The sequence below is a fragment of the Lepisosteus platostomus genome, chromosome 4 (assembly GCF_059453375.1).
Source record: "Lepisosteus platostomus isolate fLepPlt1 chromosome 4, fLepPlt1.hap1, whole genome shotgun sequence".
NCBI classification, from domain to species: Eukaryota; Metazoa; Chordata; class Actinopteri; order Semionotiformes; family Lepisosteidae; genus Lepisosteus; species Lepisosteus platostomus.
Genome location: NC_142614.1, coordinates 63,457,957 through 63,481,342, shown reverse-complemented (window position 1 = coordinate 63,481,342; position 23,386 = coordinate 63,457,957). Strand labels below are relative to the sequence as shown.

The 23,386-nt window shown below is 34.6% G+C and overlaps 1 protein-coding gene across 2 annotated transcripts; it reads left to right on the top strand.

Annotated features, from left to right (window-relative positions):
- The first annotated feature begins 1,663 nt into the window (after window positions 1-1,663).
- rassf6 (Ras association domain family member 6) lies at window positions 1,664-20,446 on the top strand. Of its 2 annotated transcripts, none has more exons than XM_088630232.1 (11): window positions 1,664-1,880; window positions 4,482-4,551; window positions 6,377-6,455; window positions 8,707-8,855; window positions 13,181-13,281; window positions 13,872-14,065; window positions 14,457-14,558; window positions 15,091-15,142; window positions 16,044-16,162; window positions 19,870-19,967; window positions 20,071-20,446. In XM_088630232.1, the coding sequence occupies exons 2-11, from the start codon at window positions 4,493-4,495 to the stop codon at window positions 20,144-20,146; spliced, it is 1,029 nt and encodes a 342-aa protein (XP_088486358.1). In that variant the 5' UTR covers window positions 1,664-1,880; window positions 4,482-4,492; the 3' UTR covers window positions 20,147-20,446. The 2 variants fall into 2 exon arrangements, with proteins under 2 accessions (XP_088486358.1, XP_088486357.1); XM_088630231.1 differs by having other exon boundaries at window positions 4,459-4,551.
- The last annotated feature ends 2,940 nt before the right edge of the window (window positions 20,447-23,386 follow it).

The window sequence follows — 23,386 nt, the reverse complement described above, 5'->3', positions numbered from 1 at the left end:
TGACAGACAGATTTTCTACAGCATGTAAACTATATTAAATGCTAAAACTATATAAAATCCCACCTTTCCTAGATATGGATATCAAAGTGCATGGTGTATTTTTGATTATTTTTCTGAAACTTTATTTTTACATACTGCATAGTAATTAGTCAAGGCATTAAACGATCTGTAATAGTAACAGATTAACTATGAAAGAATAAACATGATTGCTCAAAGCTTTAACCATTTCCCCTTTTAACAGTTGTGGAGTTCTGTGTAACTAATTTAACATTTCAGTAATTTTAATCATTTTCTTAAATCCCACCTTTATGAAGGTTTGGAGGTGCAGATTTAATCCATTGTGTTGGAACCAAAACCATCTGTTGCATTTTCAATGACTCTCAGTATGTACTACCAATAATAATACCCATCTTAAAGGGTGTTTCATATTTTTCAAGATTTATTATTACAGCTATTATCTCAAGAAAACATTGCACTCATGATATGATGTATCATACAGTATGTATCAGGTATGATGAATCAATCAGGAGAAGTTCACTTTCCAATTTCCTAGTTCATTAGCATGGATCAAGGACACCTCTTCTGGGGTACCCCTGTTTCTTGTAGTTTCTGTTCCAGATGCATTCTTAATTAACTGACTCTTGTATTTATTTGAGTCTCCGACTTGTTTTGATCTCTGAAAAAGCTAAAAGTAAATAGTATATTGAGTAAGTGTTTGTTTAGGAACAAGTAATACACTGTAGGTTTATTCCAAGCTGAAAAGAGAAGAATGAAAACACAACGTTTCGACCTTCCTCACACCTTCTCTTTTCAGCATGGAATAAACCTATTACTTGTTCCTTTGCAGCCTATGCCTGCTGATGGCAGCTACCCACCTGCAGTGTTAATTTATGTAACTGTGAGCTCAGATTAACAAAACAGCACACAGAGAAATGTGCAGTAATGCACACTGCTCTAATGTAAAATCAGAGCTAATTGGATAAATAAAAGTTATTTATTTACATGCTATACATTGTGTGTTGTCCAGTTTTGTTAAATTGCTTTATTTTCATTACAGTGATTATATTACAGTCATTATACAGTATATCATAAAGATATTGTATTACAAAGTGATCAAATTTGTCTTTAGTTATTAAGTTTCTGAATAGAAACATTTAACTGTTGACACCAAACTGAAATTATTAAAAAAATATTTTGATGAGCCATGATGATTAAAAGTAATTAACTGGAATAAACATTATATCATGCATTGTACCCCACAACAATTGCTAATTAAATCCCCAAACTAATTAGAACGTGTAAATATTTTGTGTACTGTGTCTGTGAAACTCACAGATGTATTTCTTATGTGTTTTATAATTAAAACAAAGTTATCTGTATTTTCTTCAGGTTCTTCAAGAGATTTGTATGATTTGCATGGGAGATTATGTGAAATAGAATACTTTGATCTTTTGATAAATGTGATCTTTCTATTTTGATTAAACATTAGCAAATATTACAATACTTTGTAAGTTGTTCAGCAATTGACTGATTATTTGAAAAATGTTCCAGTGATGAAACAGTTAATATTCACAAAGTACCTGCCTTCTCCTGCTGGTGAAAGGTGTGACTACAGGTGTGTTTATATAGGATCCACTTAGCAGCAAGGCAAACACTCCCAACATGCACTGTGGCAAGGTACTGTAGGCAGTCTCAGGTTTCTGCCACCTTCTTCAAAACACTGTCTGTCCTGCGCTCACTAATAATTAACATCTATCTGAGGCTTCAGGCAAAAGTTACACTGGCTAATCGTTGACTTCCTTTGACCTCTTTTTCCTGTTACAGCAGAAAAAATAATGTGATACAGGCTACTTTGGACAAGTACTTTTGATTCAGTAAAGGTGAGTGGAAGTTGTTCAGTGGTAATGGTAACTTTTGGCTGTTTGGAGACTTAACTATTATAACCAGACGATGAGTAAAGTAAGATTTAATTTCAGAGGAGTGGAAGAATAATGTGTCATCATGTTTGTAGGTAAATCATCATGTGACAAAGGCAAGGAAAGCATTTCATGTTGACTGAAGTAAAGGGAAAAGTTTATATTTTACTTTCAGTTTATAGTATATGGACACATAAAGTGAATCAGTTTTCTAATTAAGTTGCTTCAAATAACATGTGGCTCAGTTTGAGGTTTGATTTTGAAGTTTGTGATTCTAGTTTTTTCACATTTTAATTTTTACATCAAGCCATCACTGGCAATAGTCTGTGGGGAACATTAAAACTGAAGATTCACAGAACTGAAAAAACATGGTAGATTTCAGAATCACCTCGTGATCAAAATCTTCTATTTCACACCATCTCTCAAACAAATCATACAGATCTCTTGCAGAACTGAAGAAAATACAGATACCTTTGTTTTAATTATACTGCACATAAGAAATACACCTGGATTAAAATATGTAAATTAAATACTTCATAACAACATAACACAGATTGCTTTTTTGTAGAGTGGTACTTAGAAATACTATTTAAATGTATTGGATCTGGTCATCCAGATTAGTGAAATATTCTAGTTAGAAATGGGTGTGGTTCAATAACTTAAAGGAATGTAGCCCCTGGCTATATATTTGAGTGGGTAAACTAGGCTTGTTATGGTACCATACTCAGAATAATGAAAAGTGGCTTTAAATTTCCAGAGACAAAACTTCACATTTTCATTCCATGTTTATGTTTGAAAACCTTTACTGTATGTGACATTGAACTGTAATAACAGTTTCTCAATATTTGATGCAGAATTTACTACAACCACACAATAGAATAATGTAGAATAATTATCGTAATAGATGTTCTATTGTTATTGTACACTCATTTATACACAGATGGCAATTAACAAATCTTGCAAAATTATGGACTAGTACTGGTGACCTTTTAAAATGTCTCTTGCTGTAGGTTTGCATATGTAGCAAAGATAAAATGTCAGTTGCTAGAAACAAATAACACTAGTCTCAAAACATTTGCATCACAATTGATGTTTTCTGTCTGATTTTGGCTGTACTTAAAAAGTTTCCGGGTGTTGATAAGTTTTTTACTTCAGATAATATATTTTTTTGATAAAATGCTAAATGAACTTATTGTATGTTCTCCCTGTCAATGGAGCTTCGTAGACACCTGACATGAATGGGTTGTTCCCTGGTTGTTGTTTGTTTTTTATTTCTTTTCACTTCTGAAACAGCATTAAACTGTACTTTAAAGACCTATAGACATGCTATATCTACTGTATATGCTATAGATTCTTCACAAAGTGTGTCTCTACTTGAGTTAGGCATACTAAGTACTTACAAATGTTTTAAAATGCAGAAAAAATCAAAGCATGTGATTCAATGAAATGGTTGTTTGTAGATAATTATATTTCAAATATTTCAATTTGTAAATTTGGTACAGGAAAGTGCATGTTTTGACTTGACCAAAAGGTTAAAAATTGACATTCCTAGACAGGGCTGGGATGCTGAATGCCCAAAAAGTTATTTTATCTGAAATGTGGGTGTGTTTGTACTCCAGAAGACTTTGTTACATTTAGTAAGTGTGCTCGGTTTCAGTAACTATGATGTGATCAACAGAACAGCCTTTAAGGATGGAAAGAGGAACTGAAAGTGTTTATGGGACATTTATTTAAGCTAAAGACTAAGGGACATTGTTATTTATGTTAACTCAAATAACAACACTGAGTAAAAGCATTTAGGCATTTTAAATCAACAATAGGGAACCTGTGGCATTGCTGTCCCTACATAGTTTGCAATACCACAAATATGGCTCCTATGTAACTTAAATTAAAATTGTTCTGGATGTCTGTATTCAATATAAAAAAAAACACATTCTGTTTAAAAAAAACTTAGAATCATCATAATTTTTGTTATACCCAACAGAACTGGAATAACCAATAGTGTATTTTCTACATCCCATTTAAGTATTCCTTTCATTTTTTTGTACAGTTTACAAGTTTTAAATGATCCAAAATCACTACAAATGTGGTATATCTGCTATAATTTATTACTCCTGATACCCCCCAGTGCCTCAACAATTTACAGTGATCTGGGGAGATAACCATTTCTCACTTTGTTTCATGATTTGATTAAATGTAACCACACTGGACAGACATAATATATGACTGTCATTTGGCCCACCATGTGGAAAGGAGTATTACACCTACAGTACATTTAAATCTCTGTATATTCCTCCTTGTTGCAAAAGAACACTAGGCTATCTTATAACAATTTACAGCACATACACAACAACACTCATTTAACACCATATGAGAAACTGTTACATGATCGATATTTTAAGGATTCAAAAGAAAATATGTGAGTCTTATAACACAATGTCAGAAAGAACATGAACAGAACTGACATTTGGACTATTAAGGAGCTTGTGAATCGTTATGCACTTAACAGTGTTAACTGATTATTTTTTTTTGTCTTACAAAGGGTCTTACCATTTTGGTTTGCAGGATTAACTACAATGAATCTTGACCAGCCATCGTCTCCTGTCCACATCGGGAACAAGAGATCCATTTCCAGGTAGCTCAATCTGACAATTTAATCATGCCACATTCAATGGGAATGTACTGTAGGAAGAAAAGATCACAAGAGAGACATCCAAAGCAGTATACACTTAAATGCAATTCCTTTTGACATACACCCAGCTATTCATTTCCGTAGTAATTTTATCATGCATTTTGTTAATTTTGTTAACTATTTTACCATCAGTTAATTTAAAAGTCCATATTGATAGTGCGATCTGCAGTCTAAAACACAGATAAAATCTTTAAAGATATACTGTAACACTTTTTTAACCAAGTCATACAGTCAGAGGTACACCTCCACTAAGTATTGAAACTTTATTATTTTGTTATTTGTTAAAAGACAGATCATCACACATATTGTCAAAAATATTGGAGCATTTTAGAAAAATGAACTGCAGGGAAATTTGGAAAATGACCAAACAAAATAAAAACACAACCAAGAAGCAGTGAATAAAACATACTCTTGCATTTATATGTAAAACATTAAATCACAGTCTCATCCCAATCTTCCTCTAAAAAATGCTCATTCTTAATGTTATTTAGAGCCTGTACTCTTGGTTGGATAGTAGGACGCCCTGATCATATCACACAAAATATAACCTAATACATTTGACAACAAACTGTAATTAACCATAATTATGCTTATAATCAGTATTCAAATAGATGTCAAGCTAAAGCCAATATCCTAGCTTCCTTCAGTAAATGTCTTGAGCTAGAATGAACCAAATGAGCCACTGTAAGTGGGCAGAATAGTCTCCTCTTGTTGTAGTTTACCTTATGTTCTTATGCTAAGTGTGGTAATTATTGATTCAGTTGTGAAGTGGCAGCTGCATTCCAGAAAAACTGGAAACACCCTTTGCGTGTCAAGTAGCAACAAGAAAAGACTGCATCTTTGATCTATAGCAAACACAATGTATTCTACATTTGGATTTACTCTCTGTAGTGTTCATCTCCTCGTGACCACAATACTCTTGTGAAATTCCCTCTTTTGTTTGTTGGGCAAAGGCTATCAGCTTGTGAAGGAAAAGATCTCATGCATTCTTTATGCCTATCATTCACAGAATACTGCATTTGGAGAATGTTAGAAGGCAGCAGATAGTATGTTGGGTTATCAGGTATTTGGTTAACTAGGAAAAATGTACATATTTTGGACAACTGTTTTGCTGAATGTGAATCATCAGCTTTACGCCTCTGAGTGCAAGACAATTTAAACAAAGTGCGTTTTAATGATAGTAGTATCATTCATAATGCACACTAAATCTATTCAACCTGTAACTGGTACTATGCATGAAATAAATGATGAGAGCTTCTACAGTAAAGTAAAAAAAAAGAACAGTAGTCTCTTTCAATAACCTTCTACAATATTTTAGCCTACAAGCTTCTTTGCTTTACTTCTTTGTTCTGTATTCCAACTTGAGTACATGGAAAGCAATATCCAATATTAACATTTTTTAGATTATACAGAACAAACCTAACCTTAAAGTTGTCTTTTAGTAACTGTTACAGAGTTTATGGTAAAGTGACATCTACATTGAAGTATTCTTTATTCAAGTTACAAAAGATGGACTCTAAAGGACATTATGTAAAAACAAATTCAGCACACTATGAACGATAGGAAACTTGAGTTTCTTCAGTGAAAAAAGAAACGTGTTATTCAAACTGACAGCCAAACTATTCCCATCAAGAAATTGTACATACAGTGTGGAGACATTTTTTTAGTTACTTTATTTGTTGTAGTCATGGACACTTATTAAAAAAGTAATGCGTTTATTTTATATGTCAGCATAGAAAAACATATAGTTCTGTTTTATCTTCCATAGGGTCAAATTCCTGTCTTTCCTTGACACCTACAACTGCTTTTTAAAAGAAAAGACTAACTTGCAGTTATCTTATCATGAGGTAAGGATATATTTCTTATAGTCTTCAGCTAATGGTATGATGGAACAAGTAATAGGTTTATTCCACGCTGAAAAGAGAAGAAAGGAAACACAACGTGTTCTGACACAGCTACCCACCTGAACTAATGGTATGATGGTTTATTTGCAGAATTAGACAGATATTCAGGAAATTACCAGTAAGTGGATAGTTTGATCAAACTGTACAGTTACAGTTCACTAGGGCATTCAAAATGTTACATTGGAAAAATCTGTTGTTTATCTCGCATAGGTGTGTGCACTCCTACTGAATTTCCTAGTGTTTTAAATGCTTTAAAAGAATTCAGGTTCACCCTGATGTGCTGCAGCTTAATCATAAGACCTACAATTTAGGAAACAATTTTCATCCTTTATGACTACATACAGTATTTATGCTGTACCAAATGTCCTTCACTTTTTCTTAGTATTATTGCTTTGTATGTGATGACATTGTCGAAGTGAGGTCAAACACAAGACCCACTCTATAGTGATCTTTTGCAAAATTATATTGTGGCATAGGCACATTGCTTCCTTAATTCAGCGATCTTGAACATGTCCAACTTTACTAATATGTGGTTGCAAAAATGCTGTGGCTTCAAAATCTCTTAATTTTTAATCAGTCTAAGTAAGTGTTTCTATGTGTTAGGATTTTCATATTGCTGAACTGTCAAGTCCAACTGTCAAGTCCAAGTGGTCAGACCAGGAAACTGATTTGATCACTCTTAGTTGAGTTTAGTGCCTGGAACCCATCCACTGTAGACTATGCAGATACATTTTAAGATTTAAAGCAATGTCCTACACTGAAAGATTAAAGAAAATAATATTTAAGGTTTATTCTGGCTTCTTTAAAAAAAGCAGCTGGATAAGATACTTAAATAAGAGGGTGAAAATTCTGATGCTCAATGGCCAAAAGGCCCCTTCTCTTTGTGTGTTGCCATTTCTGTGCTATTGGGTTCTGTAGATAAATTGTAGTTGACATATAGCCATCAATCCTATTTAAATATAATTCACATCTTATCAAGCTAATGTGAATGGCAGTACTGTCAGAACATTAGTTTTTTTTGTTTTGGTAATTTACTGTAATTTATAATGAACGTAAACTCATTCTTTACTATGAGTGATGTTTCTTTTAACTTAATACATATCTTTATTCTCCTAATGTCTATTACTGTAATACTGTAATAGTGTAGCTAAGAATATTGTCCAATAGGTAGAAGTATGTGCAGAACTCAGCTACTTTGGCTTTGACTAGAACAAAGAAATCATACATTACATCCATTTTAGCATCTACAGTACTGTGTGCACTGGCTCTCTTTTGAACTGAGAATTTCAAATTCTGTTACTACTAGAATTATTTAATGCCTCCTTACCTCACTAAGCTAGTACTGTACATTACCTCACACTACATTGTAACTCAAAGTCCATGCTCCTAGTACTTTATTTTACTCTGTACACCAGCCTCAAAGAGGTTAAATATTGGGTTAGAATGGTAAATATGCAATACATTGGGTGCTTTCTGTAAATGCATAATAATTTATAATTTTATAATTGCTTACACTTATACAGTATAGCGCTTTTCTGGACACTCCACTCAAAGCGCTTTACAAGTAATGGGGACTCCCCTCCCCAATGTACAGCATCCACCTGGATGAAGCGACGGCAGCCACAGTGCACCAGAACGCTCACCACACATCAGCTATCAGTGGGGAGGAGAGCAGAGTAATGTAGCCAATTCATAGAGGGGGATTATTAGGAGGCCATGATTGGTAAGGGCCAATGGGAACTTTGGCCAGGACGCCGGGGTTACACCCCTACTCTTTTTGAGAAACGCCCTGGGATTTTTAATGACCACAGAGAGTCAGGAACTTGGTTTTACGTCTCATCCGAAAGACGGCGCCTGTTTACAGTATAGTGTCCCCGTCACTATACTGGGGCATTAGGACCCACATGGACCGCGGGGTGAGCACCCCCTGCTGGCCCCACTAACACCTCTTCCAGCAGCAACCTTAGTTGTAAGGAATTGTATCATCCCCAGTACATTAAAACCAAGCTTAAAGTATTTTATTCATTGACTTCTTGTATTGTTTTCCTTTTTATGTGTTGCCTAATACACAGTTCACAGATGTGTATACAGGAAAGGTGATTATTCTGATCATCATCAACATCTTAGAAATGCTATGAGACGCCAGAAGGCAGAAAAATCTAAGGCATAATACAATTTTTGTTTTTTATAAAAGGAAGGAGGAGAAGTAGTTGTTGAGGGGCTCCTAATCATATCCTGGGGTGTGCAACGGCCTATTCGACTTAAAATACAAGATGAGAAGCAAGTGCTCTCCTATGCAACTCTAAGATCACCAGATGCTACTAGTCCACTTGGAGGCAAAAGGTATGTATATTTCTTATTTTTCCTGGTGACACAGCAGCCACCCCACTCTGCAGGAGAACTTGAACTTGAACTTTAACTTTATTGCCATATGTAACCGGTACTGGTACAATGGAATTCTTACTTACAGAAAGTCTCTCGATTGTAAAACAAGTGTAAAAAACAAAACAAGGTGCAAACAGTGCATCAAGACAATGTACAAACAAACAATAGACAATGTGCAAGTAAACATGCAGACAGTTTGAATGTAAACAATACAGACGTGTAAACAATGACTGGAGACGTACAATAAATAAATTACAATGAGGTAGATGGTGATGGTGTAGGTGTGGTCCGAGGGGGATGGCTAAATGTGTTCGCCATTCTCACTGCTTGTGGATAGAAGCTATTGAAGAATCTAGTGGTAAGTGTCCGTATGCTCTTATATCTCTTGCCTGAGGGCAGTGGGGTGAAGAGCTCATGCCCTGGGTGGTGACTGTCCTCTGTGATGGCCAGAATTCTACCACGGCAGCGGTCCTCATAGAGCTGTTTAATCTCGGTGAGACCGCAGCCGATGATCTTCTGGGCCATATTGACCATTCTCTGCAGTGCCTTTCTTTCTCGCGAAGAGGTGTTGCCATACCACACGGTGATCCCGTTGGTGAGGACGCTCTCGATAGTGCAGCGGTAGAAGTTCACCAACACATGTATTGGCATCCCCCATCGCTTGAGGCACCTCAAGAAATAAAGGCGCTGCTGAGCCTTCTTCATGATAGAGTCAGTGTTCACAGTCCAGGTTAGATCTTTAGAGATGTGAATTCCCAAAAACAAAAAGCTGGTGACTGTTTCCACTTCCGTTCCATCAATACTGAGTGGGCTGTGAGTGTGTGGCCTGTGTCTCCGAAAGTCCACTATTAGCTCTTTCGTTTTCTTTATGTTCAAGATCAGGCAGAGAAGTGAGAAATTGCTGCACCAATTGAATTAAGGGGATCTTTAGGTAAGTCTGACTGTAAAAGCTCAGGGAGGAATTTTGCAGCAATAGACCCCGGCACTTAGAGGATCAAGGAATAGTGGGAACACATACTGTAACATACTGTAGCAGATTCCACTGTGTGAAGGGTGCATGGAGGAAAGAAAAAAGATAACGTATCAGCTAGATACTGCCGAGACATTATGTACAGTACAGCCTTGAATGTAAGCAGAAGGATTTTAAAAGCAAGTTGAAATCTGACTTGAAACATTTAAAGGAGAACTGTGTCCCAGTTTCTTAGACCAGTTATTAAATCTCAGTAACAAAATAGAATAATTGACGGTATTGCAAAATTTTACAAATTCCGAATTAAGCACCTCAATATAGTCCACATGTTGCCGCAAACCCCTGGTCTCACCACCAGCAAGAGTGAGAGTTTGTGTGAATTGCTACATGAATAACGTAATGCAATGTACAAGCTAATAAGTACGGATTGGGCACTGGACATCTCACTGCAGAAATGTTCCAATGTGATCTGCATGCAGAGTAAACAAATAAGTAGTATTTGCCAGCAAAACCCTCTCGAGGTCGAGAGCAATATTTCTGTTGAATTAATAGAGATGTATTCACAGGGCTGCTTGTTCACAGTGTAATAGGGCCTCTTCACCTCACCAGATCTTTAATTGCCTTGCTTTAAAATGCAGAATATAGTGCTGCACCTACCCGGAAATTTAGTCTAATTTGTGATGTAAATTGGAGGTTTAACACATTAATGTGTACATTTTATTTCTATTGTGGTATGAAATATATTAATTAATATGAACAGTGAGAATTAAACTAAAGGAATACAGAAGAAAAGGAAACTGAAATGCAACAAGGTTTTCATTCAGATCAGACAGGTTTCAGAGTAAATACTGTAGGTGATGGGTGAAGTTCAATCGCAGTGTCTGAAAATAGTACTTCATTAGGTGGCTGACTGCAATATATAGTACACATCTAAATATATTTGTACTTTTTCCAGAACCACATGAATTGCTTTGGAATTTATTTTGTTGAGTGGATGCAAACTGTCTTTCCACATGGAAAAATAATATTATTAAAATTAGTTGTATTCATTTTCACACAAAAAGACCACTACCACATGAAAATGTTTAAACACAGAGAACACCAAATATACAGTATGGTGGATACTACCACACAGCTGGCTGTCCGTTTTAAACGTTAAATGTAACATATTATTTTCTAATATGAAAACGTGTTGCAAATATAAATAAATGCCTGCAAAAAATTCATTAGTTTGAATCAGTTTTATCAAGTTTCACTGAAAGTGAAACTAAACATCCATGGGAATTTACCTCTGTAATATATTATTGTGTCTGAACCTTTTCAATCCAGCTCTCTAATGACACTGTCACCGTTTACTCGTGTAGAGCAATAAATCAATTTTAAAGTATTAACTATATACAGTAATTAAGTGTTGTTAGTGCAAATATACAGTATTTGACTAAACTAACCATTTCTCCGCAACTACACAAGATGAGGGCGTGAAACACAGGAAGCAACGTGAATCAAAACTAAGATTAAATTAAAAACGTGAGAGGAATTACAACGGCTTTTATAAGTAAATCCGTGAATTGTTTGAAAGAAAAAAAATAACCATATAAAAATCTTATTTTCACAGTAGCAAAAAAAAAACGGAATCAAATGATCGCCACACCCCCACTTACAGTAGCTAAGTGTCAGCTTTCTTAAAGCAACAACGCTCCACAAAAAATAGTATATTTTTAAATTACACAATTAATCATTAAATATATAAAAATATAAGGACAAAAACAAAATGATTTTTGATTCATACTAGCTCTACTGGACAACATCAATCACATACAAGTGTAACAGGTCTTTTCAGATTTGCTTTTGTGGCTGTTAGTTTATGTCGAAGTTGCTATGAAGTTTAAGAAATCTTCTTGGCAAAAGTCAATGTTGAATAAAATGTAAAATTGTTTTTACCAAGAGGGAAAACGGTTTGTAAAAAATGCCTAGACCAAATACATTTGAACACTAGTATGATCGATAAACTAGTGGTTTCTAAGCACTAAACATTTTTTGTTTAATGTTCACACTTAATATTATAATATTACACTGTGTGTTGTAATTAACCACCATATTGTTACAAATATGGGAGTTATGAAAATTAGAGAATATCGAGTGGGGAAAATTGGTAATTAAAATAACAATTGTAACCCCCTAAATTGTTACAGATATGCCAAGAATATACCCGAAAGGTTCATATAGTTATTTCCTGGTACAGCTCCGGTGATAGAGTAATAGATCAGGTAAACTAGAATATACAAATATTAACAAAGACAATAACACACAACAGAACAGCATAGCTTTTTTAAAAACAATATGTCTCAGGCCTACAGTATGTCCTGACCAACCAGAAAAACCCAGACTGCTACCCAGTAGTCAAAAATCCTATGTAATGCCTAACAGGCCAACATACTGTAAGAGATAAACCTGTGTCCTAAATAGAACAGAATACAACCCAGTGCTTAATGTCTCCAAAGTGGATGGGACCTACTGTACCTACTGTACCTATTCCAAAAAAATGCATCTATTAACTGAAGGAGAACATTTTTAACCTTGGGAGTCTTTATAAAGAAAATAACAGTTTCCTAAAATAAAAAGAATGGCAAGCTTTCATAACAAGGTTCCAATACCCCGAGTCTGGTCTTTAAGGTTGATTTAAAGTACATCCTCACCTTTCACATGCTTCTGTCTCTTAGTCTTTTTCTTGTGTCGGTTTCTCACTGATGAAGACTTTTAATGATTTAAAAGGAATTTAATTAACAACGATTGCTTTAGATCTAATGTCTCTGAAGCCAAGTGCAGCTCTGCAAACACAGTTTTCTATCATCATTTCTAGATCCTGAGACGCTTCAGTAGCCATAACAATATGAATAATCTTTTAACATAGTGACATAGTTTCTTTCCTTGAAATGAATACATTTTATCACACATGGTAGTCAACATTATACAAGGTGCATATTAAATGTATTATATTTCACAGACTTACTATCAACCATATCAGTCATAAAACCATCTAACAAAATCATTAAGAAGGGTATCATAGATACTGGGAAAATGACATTTTCTGCCCTTCCAAATTGTTATATAATTCATATTGTTGTAATGTAAGAGGGACTAATAAGTTGTGATAAGAGAATATTAATTATATTTAACATGCTGACTTATGACTTCTTTAAGAGGTAATGAGGCTGTTCTGTTTTGTTCTTTGTAGAACATATCAGCATTACAGCTAAGGTTGCCAAGCACTGTGGTAACATAACTTGTTTCTAAGGTTTAAATTGTCTTTTAGAGGTATGACTCGATGGGGGGAATTTGATGATCTTCATCAAATTGATGAGATGGAAGAAACAAGGCAAGACACTCCTGAAGCATCTACAAACCACAATACCGGTATCTTCCAGCAATCTAACCACTGCTTGTTGGCAATAAAGTATCCTTGAGTAGTAAAGCTGACTGCCAACCCGAAAGAGAGAAAAGGCCAAGCTTAGAGCTAAGAAATGGTTTACATGAAGCAACGTGCTTGTAAATAATAATTGTCAGCTAGCTGACTTCCAAACTGCCTTTTGTAAAATAATAAGTTTAAAAAGATGGTTAATGCAATTGCAACATTGAACATAACAAAAGAGTACTATAAAAATGGCTTGCTTTGTAAAACATGTCAATGTAAGAATTATAGATAATATTTGTAATAAAATAATTAAAAAAATGTAATTTCCTCTATTTGTGAATTTAGGGTTTCTCACCTCTGATCTAATTCAAAATCTTTTAGGAGAGGGAGACAGAATCTAGCAAAGCATTAATATGAATCAGTTGTTACATTTTGCATGGATATAAAAAATATTTTATATACTGTACAATGTAATTTACAGTATAAGGAAATACAGTACAACCATCATTAAAAAACAATTCTACTAAAATTTATTTGGTATTATGACTACAGTACCTTAAATGCAAAAAACTTTTTGTTTCTCTTAAATAAGGGCCTAAGGAGTATGTAAGCAGTACATTAAAACCACCTAGAGCCCAGGCTGCTATTGAAGAGGAATCTAACCTGTATCGGACAATGAGTGATGCCTCATTGGTGAAGAAGAGAGTAAAAACCAGAACAGCGGCAGAGAGACAGCAAGACAAACAGCAAAGGTTCTCCATCAATGGTCATTTTTATAACTATAAGGTAAGTAAAGTTGTTAAGCACTTAAAGCGCCTAATTAAAATGGAAGTGTTCCTGGAATCTGCAGTATTTAACAGGCCAATCAATATTACTGTCACCTACTGAATACAACCCAGAATCATCACAGCAACACAACTACATTAAACAATTGAATGCAACAAATGTCATTGTTAACATGATTAAAGCTGCTTGCAAAATAATACCCAGAAACAAAAGCTGTAATTCTATACTTTTGTCCCATATTAATCTTTTGATCTGAAATTCAGATTTCATTAGTACACAGCAAAAATGACAAATTGTCTTCAATGTCCCAATACTTATGCTTATCACTGTACACAGCTTTCTATAAAATGAAAACCCCATTCTTTGACATTGCTCCATCTCTTCTATTTAGACATCTATATTTACCCCATCATTTGGGACCGCAACCAGTGTACGAATAAACAGCAAAATGACAACAGATGAAGTTATACTTCAACTTCTTCAGAAATTTAAGGTAAATCACTTTTTATTGTTATTCAATAAAATTTGAATTAGGTAAATGTAAACACAGTATTGTTCAAAAAGTAAATGCTCTGTTACCCAAACTTCTGTTTGAACTGTTTGTGACATTGTGTGGCTCTTTTCATAATCTGAAAAATATGCATTAAAGAAGTGCCTTCAGAAATGCCTGTCTTCAGACCATTTTCATACACTTCTCTTCTGTAGCAGTGGTTAATAAGTGACTCTAAAATAAAGGTGTAGTATGTCTACACAATGCATTATCATTAAATGACCCAAGTTTTTACTGATTTTTTTTCTCAAATATTAACAATACGTGAGACATTGAAGTTCAAAGAATTGTATTGCAATTATGGGCCCTGCTGTACTTCCTGTCCAGCATGAATAAAAATAATAAGGATCTTCATTAATCTAATCATTATCTACACATAAAATGGCACGCTGTTAATAGAAAGGTTCAACAGTTTTAATGTAAAGAAAAAAATTAAGATTGCATGTGAGCATTTATTTTTCTTTGTGGGTAACAGATAGAAAACGATCCAAATGAGTTTGCCCTGTATTGCATTCATCAAAGTGGAGGTGAGCATTTTATTTCTTTCTTTTTCAGCTTTCTTTTGTTGGGGAATGGCAGGATAGCAATCACATTTTAATGAAACCTAATTCTGATATAAAAACCACCAGTTTCTATTAGTTATTAATAGTTTTTAATATGTGGAAAAACTGGAATCTAATCTGATATGAAGCATTCAGTATTTTAAGTAGAACACTTTAGTTAATTTCTATTTTAGTTAATTTCTATTTTTAAATTTGTTTGATTTACTCATGAAATATACATTACCTGCCTGAAAATTAAGAAAGACGGTTACTGTGATTTGGTGAAATTGGTAAAGATTGATGGATTGTGTCTCTAAAGCTTTAGCAGGGATAAGGATATAAACCATAGAAACAGTGTTACTTTAATTACAAATTAAACATTAAAATGTATTAATTTACATTATCTTTGCCAGGATCCTTTTTGCCTTTACAAATTCGTAACATCTAAGGAAATATTTAATTTAGTATGAATTACCATATGCTGAAACATTAGAAGAGAGTGAAACAAAACTTCTAAGCACCTAATTACAGCAAAGTAGACTTCACTATTGACCTTTTGAATGAAAGCATGCAGAATATGATCATGAGCAATTAGATAAGATGAAAAATGCTGATTTCCTTTTCAGACAACACTACTTTCTTTAAATTTGGACTCTTATCCTCAATACTTCAATCATTGCCCTTATTTCCGGACATATCCCTAAACAGCCCTGTTATGTTTAGAGATTTGCATGTTTACAGGAAACTATTGATGTGTTAGTGGAGATGGTGGAATGTGTGAAACCTCTGAAATTGCTTTACCTGGCTAACAATCATTAATGAATATGCATTCTACTGTGAATTTCATTATCAAGCAAATAACCTTTCTTCTCCATTAATACACCAGAGAAGAGGAAACTAAACAATTCTGACTATCCGTTGTGGGAAAGACTTCTCCAAGGACCCTCAGAAAGCATCGCAAAAATATTTTTAGTGGACAGAAATGAGCAAGAAGTAAGCAATGACGTAAGTACATAAAAATCACATTAACTATACACAGTGCCTTGCACAAGTATACACCCTACTCCAGGGATTTCCTCTTCTGTTGAATTACAAATTACAAGTGCAAACTTCATATACTGTACACCTTTGTGTATAAGTGCATATTTTAATCAAAATGATTATGCTCAAACTGAATAGGTCTAGGGGTGAAAAAGGTTATATGTCAGTAAAATCTACATGAAAAATCAAAAACTGAAATGTTAATTACATATGTATTCACCCACCTTGCTATGACAAGCCTAAATTAGTTCAGTACATTTTGTCAAGTCAGTCACAACTGTGTTTACTGGCATCTGTGTATCATTATAGTGTTCAGACACACATTAAAGAACAAATGTACCTGTCTCACTCATTCGGATAGCAGAGTTTCTGGTTACAGATGTCACTATGAGGCCAACAACAATTTTTAATTAGGTGCAAAGCTCAGTGCCTGAGAGTGGAGACAATATCCATGAATCAACAGTATCCCAGTCTCTTTGCAAAGCTGAAGGAAGTCATAATAGAAGAAAACCCATCTTAAACCTTGCATAATGTTTACTGCAAAGCATTTAAGTGATGCTGCGACCATGGTGTGACAGACCCTAACTTCAAGCAAAGTGATCTCAAGGATCTGCTCACACAAAAACTCACAAGATGGCCACAAGGTGAAATAAAGCAAGCTTTATTATTTGCTCTTTCAGCGCAAACAAAAGAAAAATTACACCCATGCAAACTTTGAATTTCGAAACCCTTTATCATTTAACCAATAATTACGACAATTACCCCTTGTGTAGATATTTACAAGTAATTAAAGGCTTTATATCTGCCTCTAGTAGCAGACTGGCTATCATTGCAGCTTTTCTGAAGCCAGCCTGCCACACATGGCAAAAGGATTTGTGGTCAGAAGAGACAAAATGTGATTTTTTGGTCTAAATGTTTTGTCTGATGCAAATCCATTACGTAATTAATATAATCCCATACTTTCAAGGTGATGGTATTGTGTTATGATGCTGCTTTGCAGCTTGTCAGGATTGAGCAATTTGCAAGATCTTACAGCACAGACTGCTGAAGAACAATGATCTAAAACATTAGGCCTCAAAACTATACTGGAGTGGCTTAACAGAACTCAGCAAGAGTCTAAAATCTTTTACTGGCTAAGTCAAAGTCCCAACTTGAGTCCGGTTGAAAATCTGTCACAAGACTTGAAAATTGCTGTCCATCTTTGATTCCCCCAACCAACCTGTTGGAACTTACAGAAGTTAACAAAAAGGAATTTTAGCACCGCAGCACCTGATGAAATGCAATGGTTTTGAGACAGGAAGTTGAATCCACTTGCAGGAGCAGAGGCTGAGCAGACAGTACACTCTCGGGCGAAAAACATACCAAAACACAGTCTGAAATCGTAGTCACATAAGCAGGGGTACAAACCAAGGAAACTCAGGCTGAAGGCACAAAGGATGATCTGAAAGGATAGTTCAAAGCCGTAGCTGAGTGAGCAAGCCCGGTTGACACAGAGCAAAGAATCTGTAAGAGAAGTTGTGGAAACAAGCCAGGAATGTAAGCACAAAAGACAGACTGTAGTCAAAACAGGATGGATCGAAGCACAGTCAAACACAGGCAAAACACAGGGATAATCCAGAGTGTAAAGTCAAATAAGCAAGTTACACAGCCTGAGAAGACTATCGCAAGAGCACTAGCAAGAGAATGTGAAGACACGAGAAAAGATGCCTGTGTGGGAGGACTATCATTACTGATCTAACTGATGTGTTACAAACATATTTTTGTTTTCTTTTTATTGTGCTTCTGAGTTTTTGCTGAAATGTAGTCAAGAAACTGATGAAATGTAGCAGCATTCACCTGCACAAGAGCCTGGTTCCTCTCTACAATAATCAGTTATGGTACAGTATATTGCAAATTAATGGTTGAACTCCTTAATTTAATGCATGGTAATGGTGATACCCAATTCAAATTGAGTAGAAACAATTTAAGATAGTACACGTGTAATTACTGTATCATGAACCAGAACCTTGCTCTCTGTGCTGTTAATGTAACCCATCTGGTACAGTTAACTCTTTTTCCAACATGTCAATGCTCTGCCCCACTCAGCCAGGATTGCACAGTCATTCCTTCATGCGCTCAAAAATTCAAGTGTTGTATCGGCCTTCAGATTATTTGATAGGAACCTAACTGAGCACCTGTGGGGCTTTCCTTGACACGAACTTCCTCAACTAGAATCCACAAGAAATGCTGCAGCACCATTGGACAACTCTCCCACAAGCCCTGTCTAGGGCTATGTCAGTTACTACCAATAGCTTTGCATGCTAGTGTCAGAACACAAAGCGGTCACCCTCATTACTAGTGTGACACAGCAGATAAATCTTGTCCTTCGTTATTGCTGGTCACCAACAGAGGGCCCAGGAAGTCTGCAATACCACTCTTTAGCTTTCCTCCAGCACAGCCACGTAAGAATAGAGGGCTCCCCATCGGGAACACCTGCGCTACCAATTAAGAGCCCAATATAAGAGATGTGCATTCACCTGTTTGGGCGTTCATCACAGAACTTCACCTAAGCAGCTCTGCTGAGTGCTATTTACCCACAGCTGTCAGAGGAGTCCTACTCCATTGGGCCCCCGAGCAAGGCCCTTAACCCCAACTGCTCCATTGGCCGCCGTATAAATGGTTGACCCTGCGCTCTGACCCCAAGCTTCTCTCTCCCCGTCTGTGTGCCTATGTGTCTAATGGGAAACAAAGCTGGGGTATGTGAAAAGACAAATTCCTAATGCAAGAAATTGAATTTGGCTAATAAAGTGATCTTACTCACAGCAATTTTACTTGAGTTGGGACTTTGACTTAGCCAGTCAAAGATTTTAAAGAATGTTCTTCTTGTTGAGTTCTGTTAAACCACTCTAGTATGGCTTTGGGGCCTTATGTTTTATTTACATTTACTTTCTATAGAGCATTAGCTCTCGTATTACTTCCTTAAAATATATTCCGACCAAGTAATTTCACACCGGCTCTCTTACCTCCTTATCGGAATAGCTCGGTTGAAGCCAGTGAAACCACAGTGCAATCACTCACGCACTGCTACACCAGACATCAGTGACCCCTGCATGTGTTCATCACATCATAGCCAATCCATACCTGTATAGACTGTAGTTGGTTTTCCTGCTTATTGCATTGATGAACTGAACTAAGCAAAATATTTTAACCTTCATGGTGTCATAAAACAACTTAATTGTATTTTTATTATATTTTTGTACAATTAAAATATTATTTTATTTTGACATTTGCAGTGGTTGTATTTTTTCAAGCTGCAATTACAGTATTGTAACAAGTAATAGGTTTATTCCATGCTGAAAAGAGAAGAAAGAAAACACAATGTTTCGGCTGACACCTGAAGAAGGCTCCAAACGTTGTTTTCTTTCTTCACTTTTCAGCATGGAATAAATCTATTACTTGTTCCTTTGCAGCCTACGCATGCTGACATAGCTACTTACCTGAACTATTACAGTGTTGTGTTTCTTTTCAAGCATTTTCAAGGGATAAATCACAACTATTTGGTGAAAGTATCACCGTGTGCTGTTGCAGTAATAAAAGTGCACTTCTTTTCATTTTTTTATTATGTATTTTATTTTAGCCCATTATTTTCAGGTAACTTGATTAATGTCAACCGCCTTTTCTCTCTGTTTCAGGTGGCACAGTATCTTAATTTTGAACTGCCGATTCTGCAAGGATTTTTGCAGAAGTTAAATGAGGAGGAAAGCAGAGAGATACAAAAGATAAAAATAAAGTGAGTTTTTGAAATGAAGCTCTTACTGTATACAGTAATAATAGAAACTTTCTGTACTATTGTTTTGAACCTTGTTTAATGCAGTTTTCTGACTGTCGTACAGGTACAAACAGGAAGAGAAAACCCTCACACACTGTATTGTCTCAAGAATAATGCAAAGGACAGAAACTACTGTGTAAGAGATGAAGACATTTCATCCCTTTTTTGAAATAATTTGGAAAAAGAGAATTGTTTCCAATTTTGGTCAAAGAGAGTCAATGTTAATATGTTGATCTTGAAACCATGTAACATAAACCTGAATAATTTATTTTTTACAGAAATTTAACAATTATTTTGTAATTGTTAAAACATAAATTAATTGCATTGTTTTATTGTTAATGTGGAGTATAATGAAATAAGGGGGTGTGGTCTCTTTGTTTTAATTCTTATATTTCTGTTCACACGGGTCATTAAAAATAAAAAAATATATTCTTCATAAACTGGTTCTTTTCTTTTATCTGCCTCTGCATATTATATTTAAGAAGAGTATTTTTTCATTACAATATTTAAGCAATATTTTCACATGATCTACCTTTAATGGTAAGAACTACTCATTATTGTTTAGGCAGCTGCACTTTTAAAGTAAGCAAATTTAAAGAATTTTGAATTTGCCCTGGTGCAGGCAGGCACAGCCATGACTACAGTACATTGTTAGAAAGCCACTCACAAAGAAACAAGCTGTATGTCTTAATAGATAAGGTTATAGACAGAAAAGTTAGGAAAGACAGAATTCAAAATTGACATTGGAACATACAGTAAAAGAAAAGCATTTATGCTGTTGTCATGCATTTGAGGGAAAACTGATCAAATTATGTAAAGTAACAAAAGAATAACACTTACCAAGAATTTCCAGGAATTTGAATTAGTAGTTTGATAGAATTATAATTAGATTATAAACTAAACAGTTTACAGGTTTTCAACATAAGAACATTCCACAAGTATTATATACTGTACTGTACAGTCTGAACAGCCATACATAGCACTGTAGATTTTTAAATGTTAAATTTTGAAGGAATATGAATATTAATACTAATATTTTACTACTGTATTATGTATTTAAAGTCTTTCAAACTCTGTTAACTGGTTTATTAAAATCAATTTTTATCTCCAAGAAACTAGTGGGATTAATATTAATTTACATTTTGAAGTTATTTTCTTACTTTACGTGATTCATGTTGTTTAAACAATATATGTAGTGTATAATTTGTAAACCTAATGAAATGCATTCAATTATCTACTATGAATGCCATAATTAGATCATTATAAAAGTTTTTTAAAACTTACATACAGTAACAGTTTTGTCTTTTCCATTGCCAATATATGTCACTGTGAAAATTAAACTATGTATTAATTTGTAATTTAGTTTGTTTTAATGAAGTTTAAATTGACGTCATGGACTTGTAAATAAATATTTGACTGTCTTAATCTATGCAATATTTTTGCTAGGTTTATGAATTTTTACAACACTTTTATTCAAGGAAACTGAAATTTATATCCTTCTATACTGTATATCCCTGTTTTGTTCGAGATTACAGCAAGAGTCCTCTCAGGATGTGAGTTGAATCAATGTTAACCTCTTAAGAAGCCAGAAGACATCTATAGCATGATGATTTGATCAATGTAGCACCTGTAGCCAATCACAACAGCAACTGGGCACTAGACTGTTTTGACCTCTTCACTGATTAAGCTATTGTACACAATAATTTGTATGTCATTCTGCATGTCTGTTTGACATTCATCAGGGTGGTCTTCACAAAAAGGTGATTCAATGCTAAAGAAGTCTTGGATCCACTAGTGACAAGTCTACCACAGGTGACTATTCTAGCCTTGATAAGCAGGCTGTTTTTGCTCTTTTTTATTGTGTTTTTCTTCTTTGACTTTAACTAGACCTGACATTCAACAGGTTGTCACGTTCCCACATGTGCCCAGTCAGGTATTTCACTAATAAGGTGTTTTAGGTGTTCAAGTGCTTGAGCAATAGTCAAAGTCATTAAAGTGTATCGCAATCTGTCATGACTTGTGAATGATCAAATAAGAAAAGAAATGTCAAAATTAATATTCAAAATCTTTACATTTTGTTTTTCTAAAGGCAGAAATGTAAAAACAGAGTGATAAGCGTCTTCTTATGTTCTGTATACCAGGAAATGTGGCATTATCAGCTACCTTTTGTTTAGCTGAAGGGAAAGGTCAGAAAATAAGTAGCTAATGTTTTTTTTATTTCCTTAAAGAATTCAACTTGAATAGGACAGACACCCAAATACACATTTTTGTAAAGCAATTTACATTTTTGAGATTTAGGCTTTTGAGATTGATGATTTTTTTTAGATGTTGCTAAACTATTTTATAACGGAAAAATATTCAGCAGAAAACACTAGGGGGCGCACTGTAATAGGTGAAGTGGGCCTGTACATAATAACAACAGCACAGGTTTCAGAGCTATAATTGGAATTAAAGCACCAAGTCTTTCTACTTAAGATGTGACTACAATAGAAAAGATTGTTCTTGTGTATATATACAAAAATTACATAGAAGTGTAGCACTATTTAAATAATTTCCTTCTAGAAAGTTAATGCAAGAAGCTTAATTCGGGTGTAAAGCTTAGAAAACCTGGTTTAAATTGCACAACGATATCAGTGGATACTTGCAGAAAGTAATATGAATAATTTGTATAGAAAATATACATTTTCTAACATAAATATTGTCACCCTGTATATGTTGAAAGGCTATTTGCCAATAAATTATGCTTCTTGGTCAGATTTACTTCTAACACATATATTTCCTAGTAAGAGATCATTAACATACTACAGTAAATTAATTATTGATACAAAGTGCCAAGTACAAGATACAGTACCTAGACTAATTGTGAGATTTATTTCTGGTATCACACTTGCTTACCCTATTTACATTTACAGTAGCTATACACCAGATACATAGCAAGTATGATCAGATCATCTGATAGTGTGATTGAAAATTTGGGAAATTAGATGTTTTTAGTTTGTTTTTTCATGTAAGTTAATACCCACATAACTACATTATGTGTGAAGGGACCGGTTTTTAAGGTGGAACTTTAGGCAACACCCAGAAAACATTCCAGTGAATCATTGTGTACCAAAACATGAAAAAATATAACTATGTTGGTCAATGAATGAGACAGTTTTTGTGCTTGACTATTGTTAGAAACACGTCTGCGTCATGTCTAGAATATTATTCTCACTCTTAAATTAGGCCATGGGTTATTTTCTACAAGAAAACTTCCCATTTTTTATGTCAAGCATCATAGATGCTGGAAAACATTCATAAAATGAATATTTTTAGTATACAATTATTTATCAAAATTTTGTTCAATGTTCAACAAAGAGTACACTGGAAAATGGCAGTAG